The 24,630-nt window shown below is 42.8% G+C and overlaps 1 protein-coding gene across 6 annotated transcripts in view; it reads left to right on the top strand.

The window, feature by feature from the left end:
• Positions 1–24,630, top strand: part of SEMA5A (semaphorin 5A) — a 629,987-nt gene that overhangs the window by 227,396 nt on the left and 377,961 nt on the right. For all 6 annotated transcript variants that reach the window (XM_059724459.1, XM_059724460.1, XM_059724455.1 and 3 more), the window contains one exon: positions 8,216–8,315. In XM_059724459.1, the coding sequence (XP_059580442.1) occupies positions 8,216–8,315 (100 nt within the window). The remainder of the gene's footprint in view (positions 1–8,215; positions 8,316–24,630) is intronic.

Here is a 24,630-nt window from a genome sequence, read left to right as displayed (position 1 = left end):
GAATGCCTGTTCACCAGAGCACTCCAAGGGATGACAAGGTCCAGTGGTCACAAACTCCTGCAAGACCGTTTTAAGCTGGTCATAAGGAAAAACTTCTTTACTGTCTGAACCCCTGAGGCCTGAACAGACTCCCCCTAGAGGTGGTGCAAGCACCTACTCTGGACACTTTCAAGAAACATTTGGGCATTTATCTTGCTGGGATCCTTTGACTGTAGCTGACTTCCTGCCCCTTGGGCAGGGGACTGGACTCGATGATTTTATGAGGTCCCTTCCAGCCCTAATGTCTATAAACTCTATAAATATATTATATATAAGTTGTCATGCATAATGTACTTAGATGCATCTGATTTTTCTGGTTATTTCATTTTTTGCACATGAAAAAAAGCCTCTGGCTTCCCATCCAGCCACTCACTGCCCCCCGCTCCCACTGCTAATGCCACCACTGCTGATGGTGGCTGCAGCTTCTTCGTGTCGGGTGCATGGGATCGGGGCGAGAATAGGGCTCCACGTGGGCTAATTTGCCCTGGGCACCTGACCTTGCTCAAGTTGGCTCTGGGCTAGGGACAAAAGTTGCACACAAACCGATTTAAGTGATCAGAAATCGGTTTAAACCTGTAACAGAACAGAAGTTCAGCGCACTTAACCTGCTTTCAAAATGGCCAGAACTGGTTTAAGATAAACCTGTTTGGATGTGGTATCAAACTTAACTGATTTAGGTCAAACCAGTTTATGGAACTTCTGTCCCAGACCCCTCCTCAGCTCAAATTAACTCACAGTCCCCTAGCATCCCAGGATGCTTTGCATCCCTGGGCTGTTCTGTCTGCTCCAGTGGAGTAGGGACTGCCCCACCCTCTTTTCCATATCCTGCTTCCTGCCTGTGTCTGTCAGCCTATGGGGGGAGGGGAAGACATCCCCCCTAACCTGGGTCTACACAGCGTGTTGGGGGAAGCCCATGGTGGGGGGTTTTTGCCCATCTGCAGCCCTCCCCCTGCTGGGGACAGCCCAAGTAGCTGCGGGCATTCCCCACTTCCCCCTTTTTTGTATAGCTGCTTGCCTTAGCTGATGCCACAGAAGGGAGGGGGATGGAGGTCCCCAAGGCCCCAGGGGGGTGTCACCACCAGGGGCCCCTGCCTCAGGGGGTTTCCCCAACCCCAACCCAGGGTCCCCCAGCCTGGGGCAGCCCCAGGGAGCTGAGGGGAATTCTTTCCTTCCTGAACCCCATAGCTGCTTGCCTGAGCCCCTGCAAGTCTCAAGGATAGCCCGGGGCAGCCTCAGGGAGAGGAGGGAAATTTTTCTGTTCCTCTGCATCTGCTTGCCTGTGACTTGCAGCAGGGGAGGCAAAACCAGCTGCAGAGGAGCAGAAGAAGTTCCCTCTTCTTCCTGAGGTTAACCCCAGCTATCCTTGAGACTTGCAGGGGCTAAGGCAAGCAGCTGTGGGGTTCAGGAGGGGAAGAATTGCTCTCAGCTCCCTGGGGCTGGGCTGGGGTAGGGGAAGCTCCCCAAGGCAGGGGCTCCCAGGTGCCCCTTGCTGGGCTACATGGGTAGGCACCTGGCCTGAAGGACTTCTTCTCCCTCTGACCTGGGGCAGTGGCTGAAGCACTCAGCAGCTGAGAAGAGGAGGTGGGGAATTCCCCTTGGCTCCCCAGGGCAGCCTGGACTGGGGAACCCAGGCTGGGGGAAATCCCCTGACAGGCAGCATCCTCCAAGGTGGGGCCAGCACCTGAATGGGGGCCCCTTAACCCCCTGTGGGGGATCAGCAGGGTGCTGGGAGTGTGTGCTGGGGAACCAACTGGGGCAGCCCCACTTGGCTGGGCTGGCAATGGCCAGCAGGCTGGGAGATGTGTTCTAGTGCGCCCCCCCTTACCTGGGTCAGTGCAGGCCTCTCCCTGCCTTTCCCAATTGAAAACTGAACATCAGTTAAAAGAAGCTGTCTAGATTGAATCGATTCTGCCTCTGGGCTTTTTGACAGTCTGTACTTAGCCTAAATGAGCTCATTACACTTATTGCCAGTGATTAATTAACATAACTTATTGTCCAAAATAAACCATGAAGTACCTGACATACCTATTGATGCACTCGGCCTGAGCTCTGGGTAAGGGAGAAATGTGCTTGAGGGTGTCAAACAAAATACAGCTGGGTTTTGAGGAAAACTGATAGCGCTCTTGGTTGGAAGGTATTGAATAGCTGCTGCTCCTGCTTTCCTATTGCAGTCCAGAATGGTACCTTTTTTCCCTACCTGCAGTGAAAGCCAGTGACTTATCGACAGGAGTGTGCTTAATTCACTGCTGTGAGGAGAGATTGGAATGAAAGAACTAGGAAAGGAGGAGGAGGAGTGGAAATACAAGAAAGAAAAATGAGAGTAGTCAGAAGATAATAAAATAAAATGAAACGGGTCCACAGATGTCATTTTTTTTGCTTCCTAGTTCTTTTTTTATGCACAGGATAGTGTCCATTTTCCTAACAGTTTTGGGTGCATTTTTTACTTATAGAAATGTTTGCTTAATGAAGTGAGGCTTAATGTGACGACTTAAAAAATCCCACTGAAACGGATTTATTGTGTTTTTAAAAAATTGCTCAGCAACCTTTCTTTTCTCAAATATAGTTAAAAAAAAAAAAAAAGTTGAGGAATTTGAAATCCTGAAATGTCAGAGCAGAGAGCTTGCAGGTGCGCCTAATTAGAGCCATAAAGAAAGAGGGGCTGCAAGCACTTCCCCAAGTGTACTACTGTGAATGAGGGAACAGGTGGATCTTTTTCTGTCAGCTTGTCAGCTAACTTAATGGATTCCTCTGGGGTTAATGAGGCTGGCGCCAGGGCAGCAGGGGTAATGGAATGGAATCAAACATGGCAGGTCAGAGCAGAATGCTACCTCATCTTGTTGCCTTTGAAGAAGTTACTAGTGTCTTACCAGCTATGAGAGGAGTCATCTATGGAAGTTATGCTGGGCCCATGTTATAAGATTACAGGGGATATTTTACTGAACTTAGTCTAAATTTATGTCATAGTATTAGAAAATAAACACAACATGGAACAGTATCTTTTAAGCAGCATCTGGTAAGATTAGTGAATTTGTGGTACAGGTGCCACCCAGAGACTCCTGTTAATATTGCAAACTCAGTAGTTTGTTAAATGGTGAAATAAGATAACTGCTATTTTTCTCTTGCAGAGTGTCCTGAAGAAGTCTTCATTTGCACTGTATCTTGGTATAATTGTAGTATGTGGTAACTTTGTTAGATGCATATGCACACTGACAGATAGGGCAGTGCAACGCAAGAAGTCCTTGGCATATCATGCATTAAAACTTTAATATCCAGATTAAAATATTTCTTGTGAGGCTCCTGCCTGCCTTTTAATTGTGTTGTTTGCAGTTGAGATCGCCCCTGAATTCAGTTACAACCTTGCCATTGCATCCCTCACAGGTTTGTTGTCAACCTGCTTGTCTGTTTACTCATGAGGTGCTGAATAATGATAGCAAAGTTAAGAGCAACTTACTTATTCCAGTTGCAAAGAACTGTATTACCTAGCAACTCCAGACAAACCTCTGGACAATATAGACAGCAAAAAAACCCATCGTCTGCCAGCCAGAAATTTAATTCTAGATTAGGATTATGACACATTTTGGAATGACTTTATTTGGACAAGTATCTAATATCCTTCTGAACAACTTCTGAATTATTATCATAATTTGTGTCTCAGGTTCTTTAAAGGACTGTCTTAATTTTTGTAAAAGGTTGATAGGGGGTTTTAGTATATTTGTTTCACCTTGGATGTCTGAGTTGGGCAAGCTTCTTGTTTTCCAATACACCTGATGTTGGTAAAAAAAAAAAAAAAGAAAAAAAAATAGAGAAAAAAGAAAAGAAATACTGTAGATCACTAGTATCTTCCTTGATGTCTTTCAAGACCAGTGCAGCTTGTTTATCCTGTTTTTGAAATGTACAGATAAACCTTGCATTAACTTCCACGGATTCCAGGTGTTGGCACTTTATTATACATCATTAACTTAGAACTCTACTAATGAAATTTAAGCTATAGTAGTATTGAAAGAGCCTGAAGAGAGAGACCCTGCACCAGATAAGTTAGGGACAGACATTCAAAAAGCCTGAGCCTGAATTGATTCAATTTTTGCAGGTTAGTGTAACCTGCCTAGGCTAAACTGATTTGTAACCATACAGACATCCCCTCTGGACTGAGGAAATGCAGGTACATGCCTGCAGTGGCTCAGGCTAGAGGGGGGGGAGGGGAGGGGCACTAGAGCAGTCTTCCCTTCCACAGTACTGAGCTAAGGGGGGCATGTCCAGGCCCCAGCAGGACGCTCTGATTAGGTCGTTCCCCCCGCTCTCCCCCCATACACACTGTTGATAACAGAGCACTGAGTTGCACAGCAGAGAGTTGCACAGAGAGTTAGCATTTATCAGCCCATCAAACAAAACAACAGCTTTCAAGCTGTTCTTAAACAGCTTTTTCCAAGGAAAGAACATCGGGACATTACCAGCTACCTGTTGATTAGCTACAAAAAGCCCTAAGCTGACACTGTGATGTCTGCCTTTGTCCTGTCTCCCACTGCACGGACCATAGCCAGCATGTGGTATGCTAGCTAATGCTGAGAGGTGTCTGTGTAAGGGAGAGGGGAGTTGGGGAAACCCAGGTTGAGCAGGGAGTGTGTGTGGTACAGCGTGGACCACGAAGAAGCCAGGCAGACACCGCTGTACTTGCAGTCTCTGCCAGAGCTACAACCAGGGAACAGAGAGGCGTGGCGAGCCCTGCTGGGCTGGAGCAGAGAGCAGAACCCCACTCAGAGTTACAAAACATCTGAGATGCTGGAGGACTCTGATTTAACTTAAACCAGGAAAGGATTTGGGACAGACATTGCATAAACTGGTTTGACCCAAATCAATTAAGTCTGATACTACATTCAACCAGGTTTATCTCAAACCGGTTTCAGGCATTTTCAAATTGGTTTATGTGCACTGAACATCTGTTCTGTTACAGGTTTAAACCAGTTTCTGATCACTTAAACGGGTTTGTGTGTAATGTTTTTTCCCTAGCCATAGTGTAAGATCCTAACTTTGCCAACATTTATACATGTGCTTAACTTTAAGCACACAAGAAGCCCCATTGAAGTGCACAGGTGTTCTCAGAATCAGAGCCAAAACCTACAAAGTGTTTTAAAGGAATAGCAAACAAGCAAGGCGATGGTTAGCTGAGTTTGTCTGGTTGTGTGTTTGGTTGGGTCTTGTATAATTGGGGATAAAGAGGATCAAGGGAACTGTAGGGAGATGAGTTAGTATCAGGAAGGGAGGAGGGATTGTCACAGTTTTGTTGTTTGTCCTCCTCTGATCAGCAGGTGGTACAACTCAGTTACAGGCACTGTACTTAAATTACATGCTTAACCACGCAGCAGTTATTATATAAGCCTATAACTATATTATTTTGGTAAGTATGTTATGTTGCATCTGTACAAAAGTCATTCATGAAATGAAATTACTTTTACTTAGCAATTGTATTTGAATGGCTATTACTTTGCTGTGGTGTCTGGATTTTAAGGAAAAGTACTGGTAGACACTCACAGCATCTTGTACACTTCTAACAGTAAGGACACTGATGCACAAATCTTTTATCACCTATTAGAAGTGAGAAATCTTGAATCACTTTTAATAGTGTTCCTTTGCCTGTTTTAATGATATATGCTTCAAAGTATAAGTCTAGAGCAGCCTGGTACTGCTGAGTTTGGGACATGAGTACAGATATAAGTGGGCAAGGCTTGCTTGGGCATATTCTTGTTGCAGCCATCTGCTGCTAAGTGGTAAGCATAGCCAGTATGTCTTGGCTGAGGACATGCAAGAGGAAGATGGCAGGGCACTGAATGCAGGTCTGAGGCTAGAGTTTCAGTCACTGCACCATTCTTCTTTTACTGGAGAGGTTGGGTTGTTTAGATGTCCTGTTTACCTAGTTGCTTTTGTGAGTACCACAGGGGATGCCCCTAAACTCATTCGTGGTTCTGAATAAAGAACCACCTGGGTGCTGGACTTCACTTTTGCAAAGTTCAAAGGCCCTGACCTGTATGTCAAGGGATTTGTGCAGTGTATTTATCATAATTAGTTGAGCTTGCTGCATTACTGTTCTGCCATGGATTTCTGCTTTGGTTAAAATCAATTCACAATCATTATGACAACATACAGTTAGATGCACTGGCCAGGAGTGAATCCAAACACAAGGGCAGTGCTGAAAATCAGGGAAGTGTCTTTGCTTGTTAAGACCACTAGGGTCATAGTCTGAGACCTTGTTCTGCATATGCTTAATGATACAGTCTTTCACTATGTCCTGTTTTATCACAGGACTCATGCCCCATTCATTGCAAAGGATGTACTACACTTACTGGGTGAGCGCAGCTGTTGTTCCTATTCATTCAATGTGTGGCCTGTTTTCCTTTTTTTTAAATTTTTTTTGGAGACTTCTTAAACCTGAGAACATGCTCAGTGCAGATAGAAAATATGATGAATTTAGCTATCAAACTATACTCAGTACTCATAAACTGACATTTTTCATTGACTTGTAATTGTCCAGGTATATGCACAGAGATATGTAGAGAGATTTTAACTGGAAGAGTGAAACATACTTTCCTGATAAATGAGTGATGCATCTGCCAAACTTCAAGATTTTTTTTCTGAATGTGACCTTTGCAATTTAGTAAGTTTTTTTTAATGTGGTCAAAAGAATATTTTTTTTCCCTCTGGGAAATGGCTGGATCATTTTTATTGAAACTTAAAAAAAAATCAAGCTAAAGCAGACACCTGGCCTGTACAATGTCAGTTCAGTTGTTTAAAATTTGGTGAAGTGATAAGCCAGTGAAAAGAGGTGCTTAAAATATTGAACAGCTGTAATGGCAGGGTGGCAATTCTCAACAAAGGGTGTGCCACCAGATCCTTTGAAGGGTGCCTGCAGGTTGAGGAGATAAACAGGTGTGAGGATATAAACCCATGTTTTGTCTTTCCTGCCTGGAGGCTCCCCCACTTCCCCTGCCGAGCCCCTCTGCAAAGAGATGAGCACTGTAATAAATGTCAGCTTTTGAAATGATGCTGCTCAATTCACAAATGTTATGGGAGGGTGCCTGGAATCTAAAAAGGTTGAGAACCACTGCTATGGGGGATGCTACTAATTCTACTTACACTTATGAGATTGTTCTTTGAGGTTGGGCAGTACTACTTCTGTGTATACATCATCATTACAGCTGTAGATACCACATTTACACTGTCGATTGATGACCGCAGAAACGCAGATTCAGTTAGTACGGCTTAGTGGTTAGAGGCAAAATATTTTTAAAGAAATACTTCTTTGTTCTCTGAATTGAAAGAAAATCCCACAGAATCAGATTTTTGCATTGTTGCTATTCTCTGAAAAGCTATAGATGAGCCTTACACCACTTAGGTATGCATAAATAGCTGGGATGCGTAATGTGTAAGCAAATACTCATGTCATGTATTCAGCTCATCTCTGTGTGCATAGAGCCAGACAGCCACGGTCATATGTACAACCAAATAGCTGACTTGTGTCAGCCCATCAAGCACTTCCATTTCATTTGTTGGTTAGGTGTGCTTACTTCTGTGTATTTAACTTAATACTTAACTTAAAAGATTAGGACATAGGAGTAACCTGTGTATGTGAAGGGTGTGCTGCTGATTCTGAAAAAGCTGGAATTTGCCATTTAATCTTCAGCTTTTGTACTTTAGCCTGCTGCATGACTCTTGAGAAATTTGTGACAAAAAATTGTGAATATGGTAACAAGTCAAATATTGCCAGTTTTACTTACTGTGCTCTGCTCAACCAGGATTCACAGGGGGCCGGTCAATCACCAGCTATTTCTGGTTTACTTGTAAAGGAAATGATTTTGTTTACATTTGCTTATCGTTTACAAATCTTGCTCGTACTGTGCTTTTGTCTACATTGTTCAGTGCTTAAAAAAGAAAATCACATCTGGCTTGTAAATCAGAGCTAAATATGGATATCTCATTCAGCTGTTTATAGGGTGACAGCCCTCTGTGTTTTATAGATCTGTAGAGTAGCTTATTTGACATAGTGGTGAAAATCCCAACTGGTTCCTTGTAGGGATCACCTTGGGAAGCCTCTACTCCCCCACAGTACTCCTGAAATGTAATATTTACCTGATACACTGTAGTTATGACATCTTCAGTAACAAGCGTATTTTTTTCCATTCTTTAGAAATTGCCCCCTGGTTGTGTGTGTTTAGAGCCGAGAACGCTGTGGACTTTTCGCAGTTAACATTTGACCCAGGACAGAAAGAACTTATTGCTGGAGCAAGGTGAGAAATATATTTCCTTTTGATCACGATGGGGTCTGTGCTACTGAGCCACATTCTGTGTTCAGCATTCACACAACTCTGCTGCCTTTGGTTATGAAGACCCATTGAACTGGCTGTATCTGAGGTGTCGAGGGTCACGTATTATTCTTGAGGATGTGGATACACAACATGAATGCTATGGAGTAATTCACTCCAGATTTTGTTCCATAGAAAACTTACTTTGTGGTAAGAAGCAGGCACACAACCCAGTCCCTCAAGCTGGCGGCCCAAAATAGGCCCTGTTGTATTGCCTGGCCGCCAAGTGGCTGGGAACCGTTTTTTATTGGGCAGTGGGCTACCCCAGGATAACATTGACGAAGGGAGCTGACCCATACCATGTTTTCAAGGAGTAACTTTACCCTGAATGCTAGTGATTTACAGCCTACTAGGGCTATGCCTCATGTGCCTGCTTCACTTCTGCTAGATTGGAAAGTCAATTTATTACATAGTAGATGTGGCATGGGTATGTACTGTAACTTAGTTTTGAAAGTGCCAAGTGGGCACAGAGTACCTAATGACTTGTTCTGTATTCTGAATTTTAGTAGGCTTGTCCTGCAGGCATTGCACTCGGAATATGATCCTTTGGTAGTTAAAGGCAGCCTTATTTTAAGACAGTGTGGCAAGAGTTAAGTTAAGGGAACCCTTTTTTAGCAGCTTCAAGTGTTGGTTATTCAGTGCTGCTTTTTTCTCTTCTGTGATTCTAGTCATGGTCCAGTGTGGTCATCTCCATCTATTAAAGACTCTCAGTCAGTCAAGAATAGTATAAGTCTTGATCATTATTTTCTTCAGTAGACTATACATTATGTCAGTGGTTGTTAAATGGCAGTTGATAGCAAAACACATTCTGGTGCTATGCAGAATTTCTTCTCTCCAAGTAGTAATCCATTTATCAGTTTTCAAACTGAGTTCTGACAGGCCAGTAGAACACTTAAGTTTCCAGAGATTTTAATTAAATAAAATTAATTTTTAAATATATTTTTGGGTGTATGTTTCCTTTTAATTCATAGAACACCCAGGTTCTCTGTATTACAGGTATTGTGCTGCTGCTGTACATATTTGTTTCTGGGCTCAAAACATAATCCACCATATGGGGAAGTTTAAGAAATGCACTTGGCATCAAACTGTGCCCTGATGCATGAAGATGTTTGCAAAACAGAACTGGCGTAAAATGCTGACTTCAGACCTGTGCAATCTCCATTGTTTCCAGTGAGAGTGCATTTAGGTATTTCTGGCAAAATTTGCCTATAAAGCTCACATCATTTTAAAAGTTGTTCCAAGGGAAAAATTTTTAACCATTCGAATTTTTAACTTCTTATTTTAAAACTGGGGAGATTTGTGTGTACATAAATACATAGTTAGACAATTAGCAGGATGAACCTACCATCACAATGACCAATTTTCTCATTTGTTTTTCACCTTGGGATGGGATTTGGGCTTTTTCTTTTCATTATATGTTTGCATAGAGCATGGAGCGGTGTTTGGTCTGTATTTGGGGCCCCTAAGTACTAGAATTTATTAGCCGTATTATTAGTTAGAGTATAAAAAGAAGCTGTTTTATACATTTGGGGACAAAATTCAGGTTGATACTATTAAATCCATTTCTGTGTAGTATGAATAGTAGATAAATCTTTATTTCTCTTTCAGCTCATAATAAACATTTGTTTCTAGTTAATCTGACAGATACACACTGAAATACTATTCTGTACCTAAAAATTCTAAGTACATAGTTTTGAAGACTACAATAGCAACAATTACTTATATATGAGACTTAGTGTGAATGCAGTCCTTGTTCAGAGCTTTGCATGTTTTGGAAAAAAAGAGTCACATTTAAAGAGGTATCCTCAACTAAAATCACTTCTGACAATGCTGATTAGGTGTATGCTAAATAGTCAGCAAAAGCATTATGAATTATCTCCTCCTTTAACATCATTAGATATTTTCCCTCTTGCCCTTAGCACAAGATGAGGAGAGTTGGGACAGTTGAATGTATTCAGTTTTTTGAATGAAAAAAGGCTATACTGTAATAGTTCAGGCCTTTTTGAGGTGAATGCTTTGTAGCAGGGGTATAGTGCTGTTTCTGCTGTTTGATTAGCTGTGTCTTTATGCATGGTTGGGTTAACAGAGCAGCACCACTTCTGTTGGGACTGCAATGTCTTCACAGTGGAAAACTAGGGATGCTTTCACTCTACCTGGTGGCCAAAAAGGTGGTTATCCAATATGGAGTTATTTAACAACTCATTCTTTAGACATGCCTCTAAGGTCATGTACTCATCCCATTGACAGCTCAGTGTTACTATGCTCTGGATTCTCCTTTGTATAGGGGAATCCTCTAGTGAAGCCAAGCCAGCACATCTACTTTCCTATCACCTGCTGTTCCTGCCCCCCCCATTCCCTGTAGTATATTTCATCCTTAAATTCCAAGATCTTTCATGTGACCTAAAGGTTTTTGCTTTTTTGTTCTGTGGGAGGGAGGGGATGCACATTCCAGGGTGTCTGTATTTGCCAGTTCATTTTCTAATGGCATGTCAATAACTTCTCTTATTTAACTGTGCTGGAAGTCATTCTTGCAACTGTAAATCTACTGTACCCATAGTTATATTCAGTTTAGGAACATTTGTACATCCCCAAATTTTGGAGCAAGAAGAGACAACCCTCTCTTTGAGCACGTTCTTTCCTTGAGGAATCAAATCTTTGCTTTCCTGCCAAGGGCAGTATTGTAGTGGGTCCAGAGTGTTATAGTCACGATAGCCCAGTGAATATGCAAGAAGCAAGGTTTGTTTGATAATAACATCTTTTACTATACCTACTCTGTAATTGAGAGAAATGTTACACAAACAGTCAAGGCATGAAATTCCCAGATTTTTTTACCTCAGGTCTGGGTATTTGGTGCCTGAAAGCTTGTCTAATATGCCTGTTCAATTATGTAGTTGGTCTAATGAAAGATATTACCATAAAAGCCTTGCTTAGGGCAGTGTTGGCATTATCCTTTAAGCCAGGGGTAGCCAGCCAGCAGCACAAGTGGGACAAGTGGCATAGGCAGTCTTTGCGGATGGCACGTGACAGACTAGGGAGGAGATGGGCAGCACAAGGACAAGCAGGGCAGGGAGCGGAAAGCAGAGCAGCAGCTTGGTCAGGGAAGCAGAAAGCTAAGTAGGTCAGGTAAGGGAAAGTGATTAGAGTGGCACTCAGGTAGCATGTGAGACTCATCTGTGGCATGCCTGCCATAAAGATTGGCCCCTAGTGCTTTAAACATAATAGTTTGGATAAAGCATCAGCATTATCATGACTTATTCTCTGCCTTATATTTGATGGTGCCATCTTAATAATGCAGTTTTTCCAATTACTTGAAAGATTGCCCCTCAGAATTCTTGTGTGATGTGGGAATGCATGGCCTGTCCTAACCTGCAGAGTTTTTTCCCAAACAGATAGCAAGGAAAAAGTTGTATAGTTTTAATTACTGCCAGTGGTTCCTTTCGGTAGTGCACTAATTTCCTTTAAGGAACTTAAACTTCTGCCATAATAAGCCACCACCCATATAAACCCTTTTTAGCACATTCTAGTTGGTTTGTTAGGTGCATAAGTGGACTAAGGCACCAAACTATCATCCTGTTCCACCCAAAAAACTGTTAATGCAAAAAGTGGATGGTGGCTTCTTTTGGTTCTGCTATCATGATGTAAGCAGGTTTAATTGTACCTTCCACTTACCCCGACAAAAGTGCTTAGCAAAGTCTCCACTGTAACCAGGTTTTGTGTTGTCTTTGGACCAACTACTTACTTGACGGCAAGCATCAACTTCTTCCAGGATCACCAGAGATTATAACAAGTGATTGTTTTATAGTAAATGTTGAAACTGAAGCACAACTGTTAGAGCACTTTTGTTTTAAAACAGCATCAATACTTAATACTTATTCTGTCAGCCTACATTGCAAAATTATATATATATATATATATATATATATATATATATGTACATTATTGGAAGAGGACTTCTGGAACAAGGGAGCAGCTCCTGGAATGACTGATGACTTAGCCTGGCTCTTAGTGACAAAATAGAATTGAGTACTTGCCTGGGACAATTCTGCATAAATTGTCTGTGTAGCAAAATTCATTTGGAAAAATATGGAGAAGAGAGTGGAGGAGAGGGGAGGAATTTCTCTTGCCCAGTTTTGATAAAATGGCCCAAAGTGCATAGTCAAAGAAAAGTGAAAGTTTTCTGAAGCTGAATCAAAAAGATAAGGTCATTTCTTTTATGTCTGCTTAGGTTTGAAGTCTGTTTAGGTACAAAATAGCAGATTCTTTGCTGTTATGGCAGTTTTGTCCAGATTTGATATAAGAAACCCTTTCAAATGCAACTCTAACCTATGGTGGATTCAGGTGATACTTCACAGATATTGCTTTCCATGTGAGATGTCACATTTGTTTGTTTTATATGTTTGCTTAAATGTAAAAGCAGCAGAATTGAAGGAAAAGAAATATAGAGAAAACTCTGTGCAGAAGTAAAATGGTTGTTAATCCATGCAAGCTAAGCAACTCTCTGAAAATCACTGCTCCCAAAATATATTACCAGACTAGAAGATATTCAGGGGGCAATCCCCCTGAAATCTCCTTGAAATCCCATCCCACAAAAGAATAAGAAATAAGCCCCCTGCCCATGAACATTAATAACACGTCAAGGGTTACTTTAAACATCAAATGTGACATTGCCAAGACGTGAAATGACTTCTCTTACCATCTGAAGTTGCATAAGGGCATCTGTTCCCCTTAAACAGAAAAATGGGTGGAAGAGGAGGAGTCGCTTTCAAATTAAGTGGTATCAAAAAGAGAACATGAGGCAATGTGCCTCATTAGCAACAGGGGGGCTTAGCCAAAGGAAGTAGCCCTCCCTCAGGTCTGTGCCATTCTGTATTACATTTCACAATGATGCAGGTTGTGTTTCCCTGTCTAGTTGCACTGCAAGTCTTCAGGATAAGGCTTGGTGAAAGCAGCAGCTAACAGAAGTGGGATATGACCTTCCTCTGCCAGCAGTTCTGGGCTTTGAAGGGGAGAATATAGGAGCCTGCAAGTTGGGGTTTGTTTGCTGTTGTTTTTTTTTTTTTTTTTTTGAGGGGGGCGGGGGTTGGAGTTAGAGGAAGTGTGAGGAGTTGATCAAGAAAACAGGCTGGACATGTATGTCATTCATAGAGAGGGAAAGGATGAGGAGCAGGCCCTCAGCTGGTAGGTGCAGCATTTGCAGGGTCAGTGAACTCCATCTCATGCCAAGCAATATCCTTGCAGCTTCCCTGTGAAAAGCAGTGCTTTCCTCTGTTCAAGGGACTACCAGTCTCTGCTCCCTAGGGCTAAGTACAGGCAAGTCAAAAAGCCCAAGACTGAATCAATTCAGCTTTTGCAGGTTAGATTAAACTGAGACACAACTGGGCACACATTTACTTTTGATTCAGGAAATGCAGCCACATGCTTGCAGTGGCTCAGGCCAGAAGCCGGTGGGCACTAGAGCATAGCTTTCTGGCAGGTAGCCACCATGGGCTGTGTGTTCACTTCCTCTGCCTGCTGCCCCCTCAGTCTCTGGGATTTGCAGTCCAGAATCACAACAGCAGGACTCTGCAGAGTTACTCATCACTTCTTCCTGCTTCCAGGTGCCTCTGGGATTTGTAGTCCACAGTTGCAACTAGCAGTAAGTTTAGCAGGGCAGGACAGCTTTTTACTTTCGGAAAAGGGGGTTTAATTGGGGGAAGGGGACAGCTCTTTACTTTGGGAAAGGGAGGTTAAGCCCTCCACCCCCAGCCCTCCACCCTCCAGACCCCAGCCAGAGGGGTTTTTTTTGGGGGGGTGGGGGGCAGTCCCTGCCTCCCCCTCCCCAACCCTTCTGCTGGAGCAGACCACACAGCCCAGCACAGGGATGGAAAACATGTTGGGATGCTGGGGGACTCTGATTTAACTTAAACCAGGAAGGGATCTTGGACAAAAGTTCCATAAATCGGTTTGACCCAAATCAGTTAAGTCTGATACTACATTCATCCAGGTTTACCTCAAATGAGTTTCAGCCATTTTGAAACTGTTTTATGTGCTCTGAACTTCTGTACTGTTACAAATTTAAACCAGTTTCTGATTACTTAAACTGGTTTATGTGTAATTTCTGTCCCTAGCCTAGAAGAAAAAGGCAGGACAGAAGTACATAGCTCCTTGCAAACACCTTGTAGAGCAGGGGAAAGCTAAATGACCTTTGTGCAGGCTGAGGGACTACACTGCCAGCACTTGTACAGGAGACAGAGGAGGGCTGGCTGAACTGCATAAGAACTGGACAGTGTAAGTTAATCATACAGTCGTCGCCAATTTGTGGCAACACCCAGTAAGAGCAACACCCTCTTACCAGTCACATTTCCCCCATCCATGTATTCAGGGGGCCGGCCCTACAGAAATTTCTCCTTAGGGAAAATTGTAGCATCAGGGCACCAACATGTTGCTGTGAACTAGTATTGACTATATTAGGACCTGGGGTAGAAGATTAATTAATTGTACTAAACTGAATTGGTGGACTGCTGGCTGGAATGCATTGCAACTAGAGATACCCCTCTCCAGCATTCTCTTTCCCCTGGGGCACCATTCAAAATCTAGGTCTGCTCTTCAGGAGCTCTCTGCTCTCTGCCACATACTCAAACCAATTGTATGCTACTCCTTGTTTACATTTCTGCAATAGTCACTTGCTGCTGCAGCATTATCCTTCCTTCCCTGCCCTGTTTTTGGAAGATGTGCTAAGGCTGCTATCTTACCTTGGTCACACAATGATGTTGGTTACATACGAGCTGTAGCAAATTTTCATTCTTTATAGTTATTTAGTCACTTACTTTTTGATTGAAGCAATACAAAATAAACCATCACTTTCTCCTGCCTCTCAAATAAATTGCCTTATAACAACATTAGCCGTTAGTTTTGACATTTTGTATAAATAATTGTGCTTTTCTTATGCACATTCCTTTTTTCCATTCTGGAACAAATAAGTGCCAAACTGAGAGAGACCAAAACATATATTAGTTCAGGAAATTTAATTTATTGGAAGACAGTTTTCAACAAACTGTTTTATGAGTCAGTGCTTTGATATAAATAATTAAAAAAAAAAAACAAAATGCAAGAAAGGAAGTTTTTTCTGAGGTTGTAATCAATTTAAATCTCAGCTATGTAGAACAGATAAAAGACAGGAGCTTTAAAGTAGTTAATGCCAGCTGTGTGAGGAGAGAAGGGAAATCAGTTCCTTGCTTTTGAATCTGAATTGATTTGATATTTTCTTGGAATCTGCAGCTACTGTGCTCACAGCAGAGAGCCTCTGATTCATGTTTGAAGTTTGAGGTTAATTTTGGTGAAGTCTCTTTTGCTCATTTTGTACCAGCTTTAGCTGCATCCCATCCCATCCAGTCCTTTTGATCAGAGGTAGACAGAATTTATGTTTGGCTTGTACAGTTTTTCAATTTATACTCAGAATTTGAATCTTTGGCCCCTTTGGAGAGAGCTGTATATATTTACATGTCATTTACCTTCTTTTCATTTCTGTGCTTGGTACTGATTTCATTTTGGAGATGCTGTAATCACTCTCTGATCAGCAGTCCAATATAAAGAAACACAGTTTGAAGGGGATGTGTGGAGATTTGGATAAAACTGTGACACAGAACAGAACATGGAAAGACCATAGGTTCTACCTTTCTTATCATCGTGGCAAATAAGGGCACAAGAATTTAAGAATTGTCATCCTGGGTTAGACTAACAGTTTGTCTAGGACGGAATCCTGCTTCTGAGCATGACTGATATCAGAACGTTTGAAGATCAAAACCTAACAGTAGACAATTTGGGAACCACTAGGAACAACCTGCCCATAAGAAAGTTTTATCCTAACCCTTATTAGTAAATGGTTGGCTTATTTCCTTAAACAGTGTCTCTTGACCTTCACTGTCTATGGGCAATAACAGCATTTGTACAAGTCACAGGTGACAGGCAATGTCATATTTTACTCTGGACTAGCACAATTAGTATCAAGGATGCAGATAGTTACTGTGTCTAGAGAAGGGAAAAAACAAAGTTAGGGATTATTTAGTCCATGTACAGTGTTTCAGTTTGTCCTGGGAGAGTCGCTGCTCTCCCTCTAGAAACCAGAAGTGTACAGATGTTCAAGATTTTTTGCCCAAATGGCTCCTTTGGGAGAAAAATAACCCAGGAGCAACAAGGGCTAAATCACTCTTGAGAGAGTTTCTTTAGAGAAACTGAATGTCTGTACATACTGTCTTTTGAGAGAAGCTACAGGAGAATGGTCCTCCAGCATGCCAGGGTGTTTTTGTCTTCTCCTCTCCCTAGGAGACAATATGTTGCTGGGCTTTAGTGCTCTAGTGGAACAGGGAGCAAAACATGGCCCTTCACAATCCCCACATTTTGCTGCAAGGAGACAAAACACAGGATAACCCTGAGCATATTGGGGTTAGCCAATCAGGGCTGCCCTGTGCAGTGCTGCCATCTGTCTCCAGGCAGACTGAAGGAGTCTGCAGAGCATGCTGCAATATGTGTACAGGTGCCCTCAGACTGCACAGCATCAGCATGGCAATCTTTCTGCTCTTCAGGGGTTCAGCATTCAAATGTCTATTTGGGTGTCTCTGAGTAAGTTTTTCCACCAGGAAAACAAATCTGGGAGAATTCTCCCAAATCTTTTGAACATGGATATGCAGGCAAGTTTTGCTGGTTAATCTCATTTATTAAATTTACATAGTTGGAAAGATGTTAGATACGTTTTTGCATGCAAAGTTTCCTTCCTCAGGTCTGGGAAAGAAGCAGATACAGTCTCAACTAAATACTAGGTAGAACAGTGACTTTTGTAAAACTCCATTATGTAAATGTAAATAGTGACTTTAAAAAGGGACAGGGACAATAAACCTGTAGGGCAAAGAGAAGTTATCAAAAATTGCTGCAAAGAAAGTTTAAAAAAAGAAGAAGAGATAGATATTTATATAAAAGGATAAGACCATTCAAAGGAGAAGAGGATCGTTATTACTTGTGGAATATAAAGAGGTAAGCAGCCTCTGATTTGATAACAGCTAAATGCTGTTATCCCTTTTTAACCTCTCTGTGTATGTATTTATTTCAACTACTTTATAATTGTTTTGTAGCTACTTCTGATAATTTCTTCTTGCTCCAAAGGTTTATTGTTCTCTTCCCTTTTTAAGTGACTGTTTAAATTTACATAAATGAAATCAGTGGTTTACAGAACTGAGAGGGGTTTTTCAATTAAACACTTAGGAATAAGAATTTTCTAAGTTAAAGTTCTGTACCTTGGGAACTTCATTGCTCCTGAGGCAGACATTGCCTCCTTTTTTGCCACTGATATCTACGTTGAGTGGCCAGAAAAATGCTAGTTTTCAAGGGCAAAAAAAAAAGGTATCATCTACAGCAGCAGTGAACCATAGGCCTGCATTCCACTGCCATTTTTTTTGTCCTCCCTGCTGTTGGAAGCTAGGAAAGGTGCAGTAGGGATGGATCGAGGGGACAGGGATGGGACAGTGAGCTGTCCCTCTAGCTCCTTTTTGGCATCCACCCTTAGGCAGCCCCAAGGGCTTGTGCCCCACTCATCCACCCATCCTGATACTACTACTTCCCATACCAACATTAATACATTTAAGGTCAACCACTAGTTGTTGCATTTATATTCCTTTTCACCCTTTACATCTGAAGGCCAGATTATTAGCTTTTCTCCTGTGAAATGTCTTCCTCAGTGAATCTACCCCTTTAATGAAAATGCAAGGAAGGCAGAAACATGTCCAGTAGGAATTGCAGTACTATCGTGCATAACTGAGAGCGAACAAAAAAGTTCTCTTTCCCATAGCACCATGTATTTTTCAGTCAAGATGAGTCCATTTACAAGAAAAAAGATGGCTTTAATATCACATAATTTTAAACTAGACAGTTATTTCCTCACATTTCACAGCAAAGCAAAACATCAATTGTGTAAAGTTAATTCCACTAATAAACTAAAATGAAATCATAAATAATTTTCTACAAAACCTTGAGGGGGAAAAAACCCAATTAATTTCAGTGTGAATAGAAGATCAAGGACAATGGTCCAAAACTGCGTATGCCATCTGACCTGTGCCATCCATCCCTACAGACTTAGATCTCTATGTTCTGAATAATTCCTTGACTATCTACAGTCAGACTTCCACCTGCTCTGCTTCCACTGTGTGCGTCCCATCTCCACACTGGTCCACGGTACTGCCTGGAGCTTGTCTGTGCCCTCACAGAGCCAGCTGGCATATTCCATCCTGTTCCTTCTGGGAATTAGCAGAACTTTCCCTACAGTTTCATCTTCCACTGGCAGAAATCTGTTGTGGGATTAGACACAGAAGAACTAAGAGCACAAAGGCAGTTTTGTTGGTACTGTAAATAGCCCCTCCTCCCACCCTTCATTCAGGCAGCATGAAGGAGGAGGTATTTTGAATTGCTTGGATGCAAAGGGATAAGATGAAGAGATTTAGAAAGTGCAAGAAGGGGCTAGTTGGAAGAAGAAGGAGTTGGGGCAGTGAATAAGAGCAAAGCAGCACAGAGGCAGGAAGAGCTGAAGATAGCAGAACAGGGAATTTCTGATAGTAAAGACTATAATGCATGTGCATAAGGAGGCAGAAATTAAGCCAAGAAAGACTACCTTATTTCCAGCACTTATGAAATTTTGGGAGCTTAGTTTTGCAATTTTAATGTTCTTTAACACCTTTGAATTTGCTTTTAAATGTAAGTAATGTCAAACAACCCAGTAGTCTTTTTTGTTTGGCATTACCTCCTCAGGAAGCTTGTGGAAATTACCAATGGATGCTGCTTTTGTCTTGAAATCAGCTACTCTGGACAAAATCCCTTCCAAAAGATATTACATTATTATTGGTAGTGGCGGAGTGATGTTGTAGCCATAATGGTCCAGGACAGCGGTTCTCAACTGTCTGGTCCTGTGGATTGAATGAGTGGTGAGCTCTATCCCACCCGCAGGTCTGGTCTGGATCCTGTATGGGATCAGTCTCTGGGTCTAGTTTGGTATGCTGACCAAGACCCTAGATATTTTAACATGATGCCCCAATCTTGCATGCACTAGGGCAGGAATGGGCAAAATAAGGCTTGTGGGCTGGATCCAACACCTTGAGGGAATTTGTCTGGCCTCCAGCAGGTCCCTTGGTCCTGCTTGCCCAGAAGCAGGGGGCAGCCTGGGTTGTGGGTCTTGTGGCTGGTGTGACAGCATGGGGCTGGGGGTGTAGCTGGGGCAGAGCTGCGATCTGCTGCCCATGTGCCTCTGTGACAGGTGCTGGTTGCAGGGAGCACATCACAGCTCTGCCCTGGCCCTGGCTCCACGCTGTCACCACCCCAAGCCCTTGATACAGCTCTCCACCTGTCAGGGACCCCATTCCATCCACGCAGCTGCATGCCCTGTCCATGCATCCCCCAGCTGGTCTCCATGCAGTCTCCAGAACCACAGGGCAGTGACAATGTGGAGTCAGGCCTGGGGCTGGGAACAAGCCCCAGTTCTACAGGGAGAGACATGCACGGAGTGGATCATGGGTCTGCCCCTGCTGCAGCCCCAGCCCCGTGCTGCTACTGTCCCATGATCCCAGGGTTTCTGTGGGGACTGGCCAGGAGCCATGTGGGCATGGTGTGCAGTTGGGCAGATGGGGAGCTGCATCTAGGGCTGTGTCCGTGATATTGGGGCAATGACAGCACAGGTCCAGGGCTGGGGCAGAGCTGCGATGTGCTGCCTCCACAACCTTGCCTGAGGAGTGGTGTGTGTCACAGGGGCATGCAGGCAGCAGATCGCAGCTCTCTCCTGGGCCCTGGCTTCATGCTGTCACTGACCCTCAACCTCACCCTGTGAGTCTGGCCTCACCTATGTGTCCTGCTCCCAAAAACCGTTCCTTTTTCATCCCAGCCCCATCCCACATAGGGAGCTTTGGTGAGCTATTGTGCATGGTGGGGCAGGGGGCTGACCCGGCCTGCAGCAGCTCAGTAAAACCCGCTATGTGGCCCGAGGGCCCAAATAATTGCCCACTCCTGCACTAGAGCAACCATGTGCCAGTGTTCCCACATGCCAGTCTGACTGCATGCCAGCATGATTTACTCATAGGTAGGGTTACCATATTTCCAGTTTCAAAAAAGAGGACACCTGTTGGGGGCGAGGAGTGTGGAATAATATGATTGTGGGGGGGCAGTGATGTGCCCATGCCCTACCCCTGCCCCTCACTGCCAAGCCACAGCCCCCCCAACCCTGCTGCTGCCTTTCACTCCTGATCCACAGTCCCCCACCCCACAGACTGTGCTGGTGCCCCTCACTCCCAACCTGCACCTCTGCCATCCCTGCTGATACCCCTCATTCCTGGCCTGCAGCCCCCTGGCACTGTCTGTTCCCTGAGCTCCCAACCCATAATTCCCCATCCTCCCTGGTGCCCCTCACTCCTAAACCACAGCCTCCCCACTCTCCTGGTGTCTTCACTTCTGACCTCCAGCCCATTACCACCCTGCCCCCAGCCCTGCCGGTGCCCCTCACTCCTGACCTGCAGCCCTCTTCTCCCCCCCAACCCTGAAAGCATGTCCCACCTGTCCCACTTCCATGAGCACAGGCATGGCCTGGCCACACAACTCCCTGCTGCCTCTCCCCTGCTGGAGGGACAAGTCCTCCCCTGCCCTGCTGCAGCCCAGCACCAGGGAAAACTTCAATGGTGAGTAGAGCAAAATCCCAAATCCTGGACATTTATTGATTTAAAAAAACCCCAAACCCCCCCTGCCTGGATGGAAATGTGGGGACTGAAAAAGAGGACATGTCCAGAAAAACCCAGACTTATGGTAACCCTACACACAGGGCCACATCATTCAGTCAGCGGGGCTCTCCATAGGTAAAGAAATTTGGAATCAGGGAAGTGGCAATTAACACTGCACCACTCCTCTGCTGCCAGATTTCAAGACCTGTGGGGCACCTAACAAGCCAGATATCATAGCTCCCCAGGCCAGATTTGGCCTACTCTCCAGAGGCTGGGCACCAGTAGCTTATGTAATATTAAACAGCAAAAAATTTTGTGGGTGATACAATTAGTCCAATGAAAGATATGGTTGGGATAGACTTTCACAAGCTTTTAAATGCAATGTATTCTTCTTCAGGAGACCTGCAACATCCTCATTATATAATTTGAAGTATTCTGTTTAATATTTAAGCAAATTCAGTTAAGATTGCTAAGATTTGACAAACTGAGTAAACCTGGAGCTCAGATTTTCTTTGCCTGAAGCTGTGTGCCTTATGCCACATTTGGAAAAAGGAAGTTCTGCCATACCTGCTGCTATTACTTTTTTTCTTCCATCCCACTCCACAGAGCATCAACAGCAGGTGGGAAAGAGGCAGAAGTAGCTAAGTTGTGTTGACAAGGTGTGCATTATTTTTCCCCAGCCCCACAGGTTTTCCATGGGAGAAGGAATATCCTTGGCCACTCCAATTTCCTCTGAGAATGGCAGAATTATTTAAATGTATATAATTAGAAGTGAGAGAGAGGAGAGTCATTTTGGATAAAACAGGAACCAACCAGAAACCTCTCCCTGAACTGAATTAAGGTAGAAATGTTGTTGAAGTTTCACATTTTTTTCATTGGTTGCTTTTCATTTCTTTTCACTTAATGGTACAGAATTAAGAGCACAATATTGGGAAGGTTGTATAATTTTTGCCCCAAACCCCCACTTCCCATTGAAAACAAGAAGTTCTAGAAAACTTGTGTGAGAGAGCCTGCTTTTAAGACTTAGTAGTTCTTTTTTTAAGATCCGAGTTTGGAAGAACATACGGCTTCTTATCAGCAATGTGCCCCAGCCACACGATTCCCCCATTACTATTACCCATGTTGCTTATTGGGAACATGTTTTGCATCTGTTTTGCATGGTATTTTCTAGAGCTGTAGTGCTTTTAATTGTGGGCTGTCTCACAAGTTAATTGAAGTTGTTTTGAAGAGCATAACTTCCTCACAGGTGGCTTATTACCCCAGTCACTCTTTAGCCCCCTGATAAAGGACTGCACTAGTAGGCTTGTTCACTTAATTAAATGTGTATTTGGGAAACTTAATTTGAACTATTACTACCCTTTGTTTGAATGAGGAAGTCAAATTAAAGGATTCATTAACATCTGTTTAAGAACCTCTTTAGTAAAAGAACAGATAACTTTACAGGTTTGCTTCTTGCTGCTGTCTGCTCTCAGCAGGAGAGTCTAGGAGCTCCTGTTTAATGAGGTGTTCAGAGCACTACCTTGCGAGAGAAAATGCAGGTACCAAGAATTTACATGGAAATGCTTTGAGAAAGTATCTGTTTGTTTTGTCCAATTAACATTTACTTTCAAAAACATCTTTCTGCATCTCTCTTTGAATTAATACTTCTGATCTAGTTTAAGAACTGGAGATTTCTGAACAGAGCACTTTTGTCTAGTTTCCAATTTCATGCTGGTTTTATACCTGTGTAAATCCATTCACTTCAGTGGCTGTACATTTCATTTGTCCTAGGTTTAGGGTAATGTCTTTGCAGCAGAAGTAGTTCAGGCTCTTCTACAGGTGTTTATTTTTTTGATCTGATCCTGACTACATACAAAGCTCTCAACAAGTGTGTGGTAGTGTTATACACCTGATCTAGGTGGCCTGTGCAGAGCTCTGTGCCAAAGTCTGATTGCTGTTTACACTTGGACTGGTGATCTGGCTACTTATAGTAAGCAATATAATCATAATTCCATCTAAGATGTATTTTCATGCCCCCTTGCTTTTATGTTGGAAGTTTAAATACACCAAGTCAATATTTATACCCAATGTTGTATATAGCTCTTGTACTGTATTTCTCCCTCACCTTTCTCCTCTCTAACCTTTAAGCTCTATCACAGTCAGATACAATTATGTTAATTTTAGTCCTTTTTTGTTGTAGTTTGCTTCTACCTTCTTGCAAACAGTCACTACTTCTCTCCATCCTTTTACCCAGTAAGATAACAATCTTAATTTAATCACTTTAAAAAAGGCCACAGATAGACTAAACTGTCTAGGGTTTCAATATTGATCCAAATCAGTTGCCGATGATGACTCTGAGGTGATGTAAGGGAAATGTTTAAACTCCTTTTAAAGAGAAACATGATGTAACTTAGAGTGCAAAATAATTGAAAAACAAAGTAGACTGTATAGGATTCCAATATAACTTACTGCTAGATATATAGACTGAATGCTGCCCAGATATGTTAGCCCTACAATTAAAAAAAATATATATATTTTTTTTCTTTCAGCCGAAGCAGTTTTAAGATGCTGCCCTGTTCTTTATGTTCTGCTGCAACATTTCAGATTAGCCAAAATAGTTGGCTAACAATTCAGATTAGCCAAGCAATGCTAAAACCAATACTGCAAAACAAATCTCCCCATTCACTTCTGCTGTGCGTGTACATTTGCTGAAAAATGTTGAGACTTGCCGATAGGCGGTTCCAGGATCTTAGTTTCAGATGTGGCCATGCCAGCAATGCTGGGCTCTCCTGGCAGCACTCTCATAGTACTCACACCCTATTTTTTTCAGCATAAGGCACATATTGTACTGGAGCCAGTGGATAGGGATTGTTTCTTGGTGGCAGTTTCAGATTAGATGTGAAGGCCATACAGACAACCCTGCAAACTTGATAACAATCTCAGACAAACTCTCAAAAGCAAATTCAGAATTGACATGCACTTACCAGTACACTACTTTAAGAATGATTTCCACTTAGGACATCTACATTTGTGTAACTTACATGTGCAAGTGCTGACAGAAGTGGTAGAAAGATTTAAATTAAAGTGCGAGTTGGGACTAATTTAATTTACACTTACGTATATCTTTCTTTTAGTTGCTTTTCCTACTGTCATTTCTTGCTGCTCTTTGGCATGGAAGCTGCATCAACTTTCATATGAACTAGATCAACTTAGATGCTGTACGTCTGCTTAATTTAGAATTTACTCAGCCTCTGAATATGGCCCTGGGGACAGAGCATTCTTGAGCACTTTCATAGTTTCATAGATTTTTAAACCCAGAGGTGGCCATTAGATCATTTACTATGACCTCTTGTATATCACAAACCATTAACTTCCACTTAGTTACCCATGTAGTGAGCCTAATAACTTGTCTGACTTAAAGCACAATTTCCAGAATACCAGTCAGCCTTGATGCGAAGACTCCCCAATGTGAAGACTCCTCTATTTTCCTTGGTAGTTTGAAATTACTTTATATTATATATAACGTAAAGGTATTTGTTTCT

Source organism: Alligator mississippiensis, chromosome 3 (assembly GCF_030867095.1).
Source record: "Alligator mississippiensis isolate rAllMis1 chromosome 3, rAllMis1, whole genome shotgun sequence".
Lineage (NCBI taxonomy): Eukaryota > Metazoa > Chordata > Crocodylia > Alligatoridae > Alligator > Alligator mississippiensis.
This window is presented reverse-complemented; position numbering and strand designations above follow the sequence as displayed.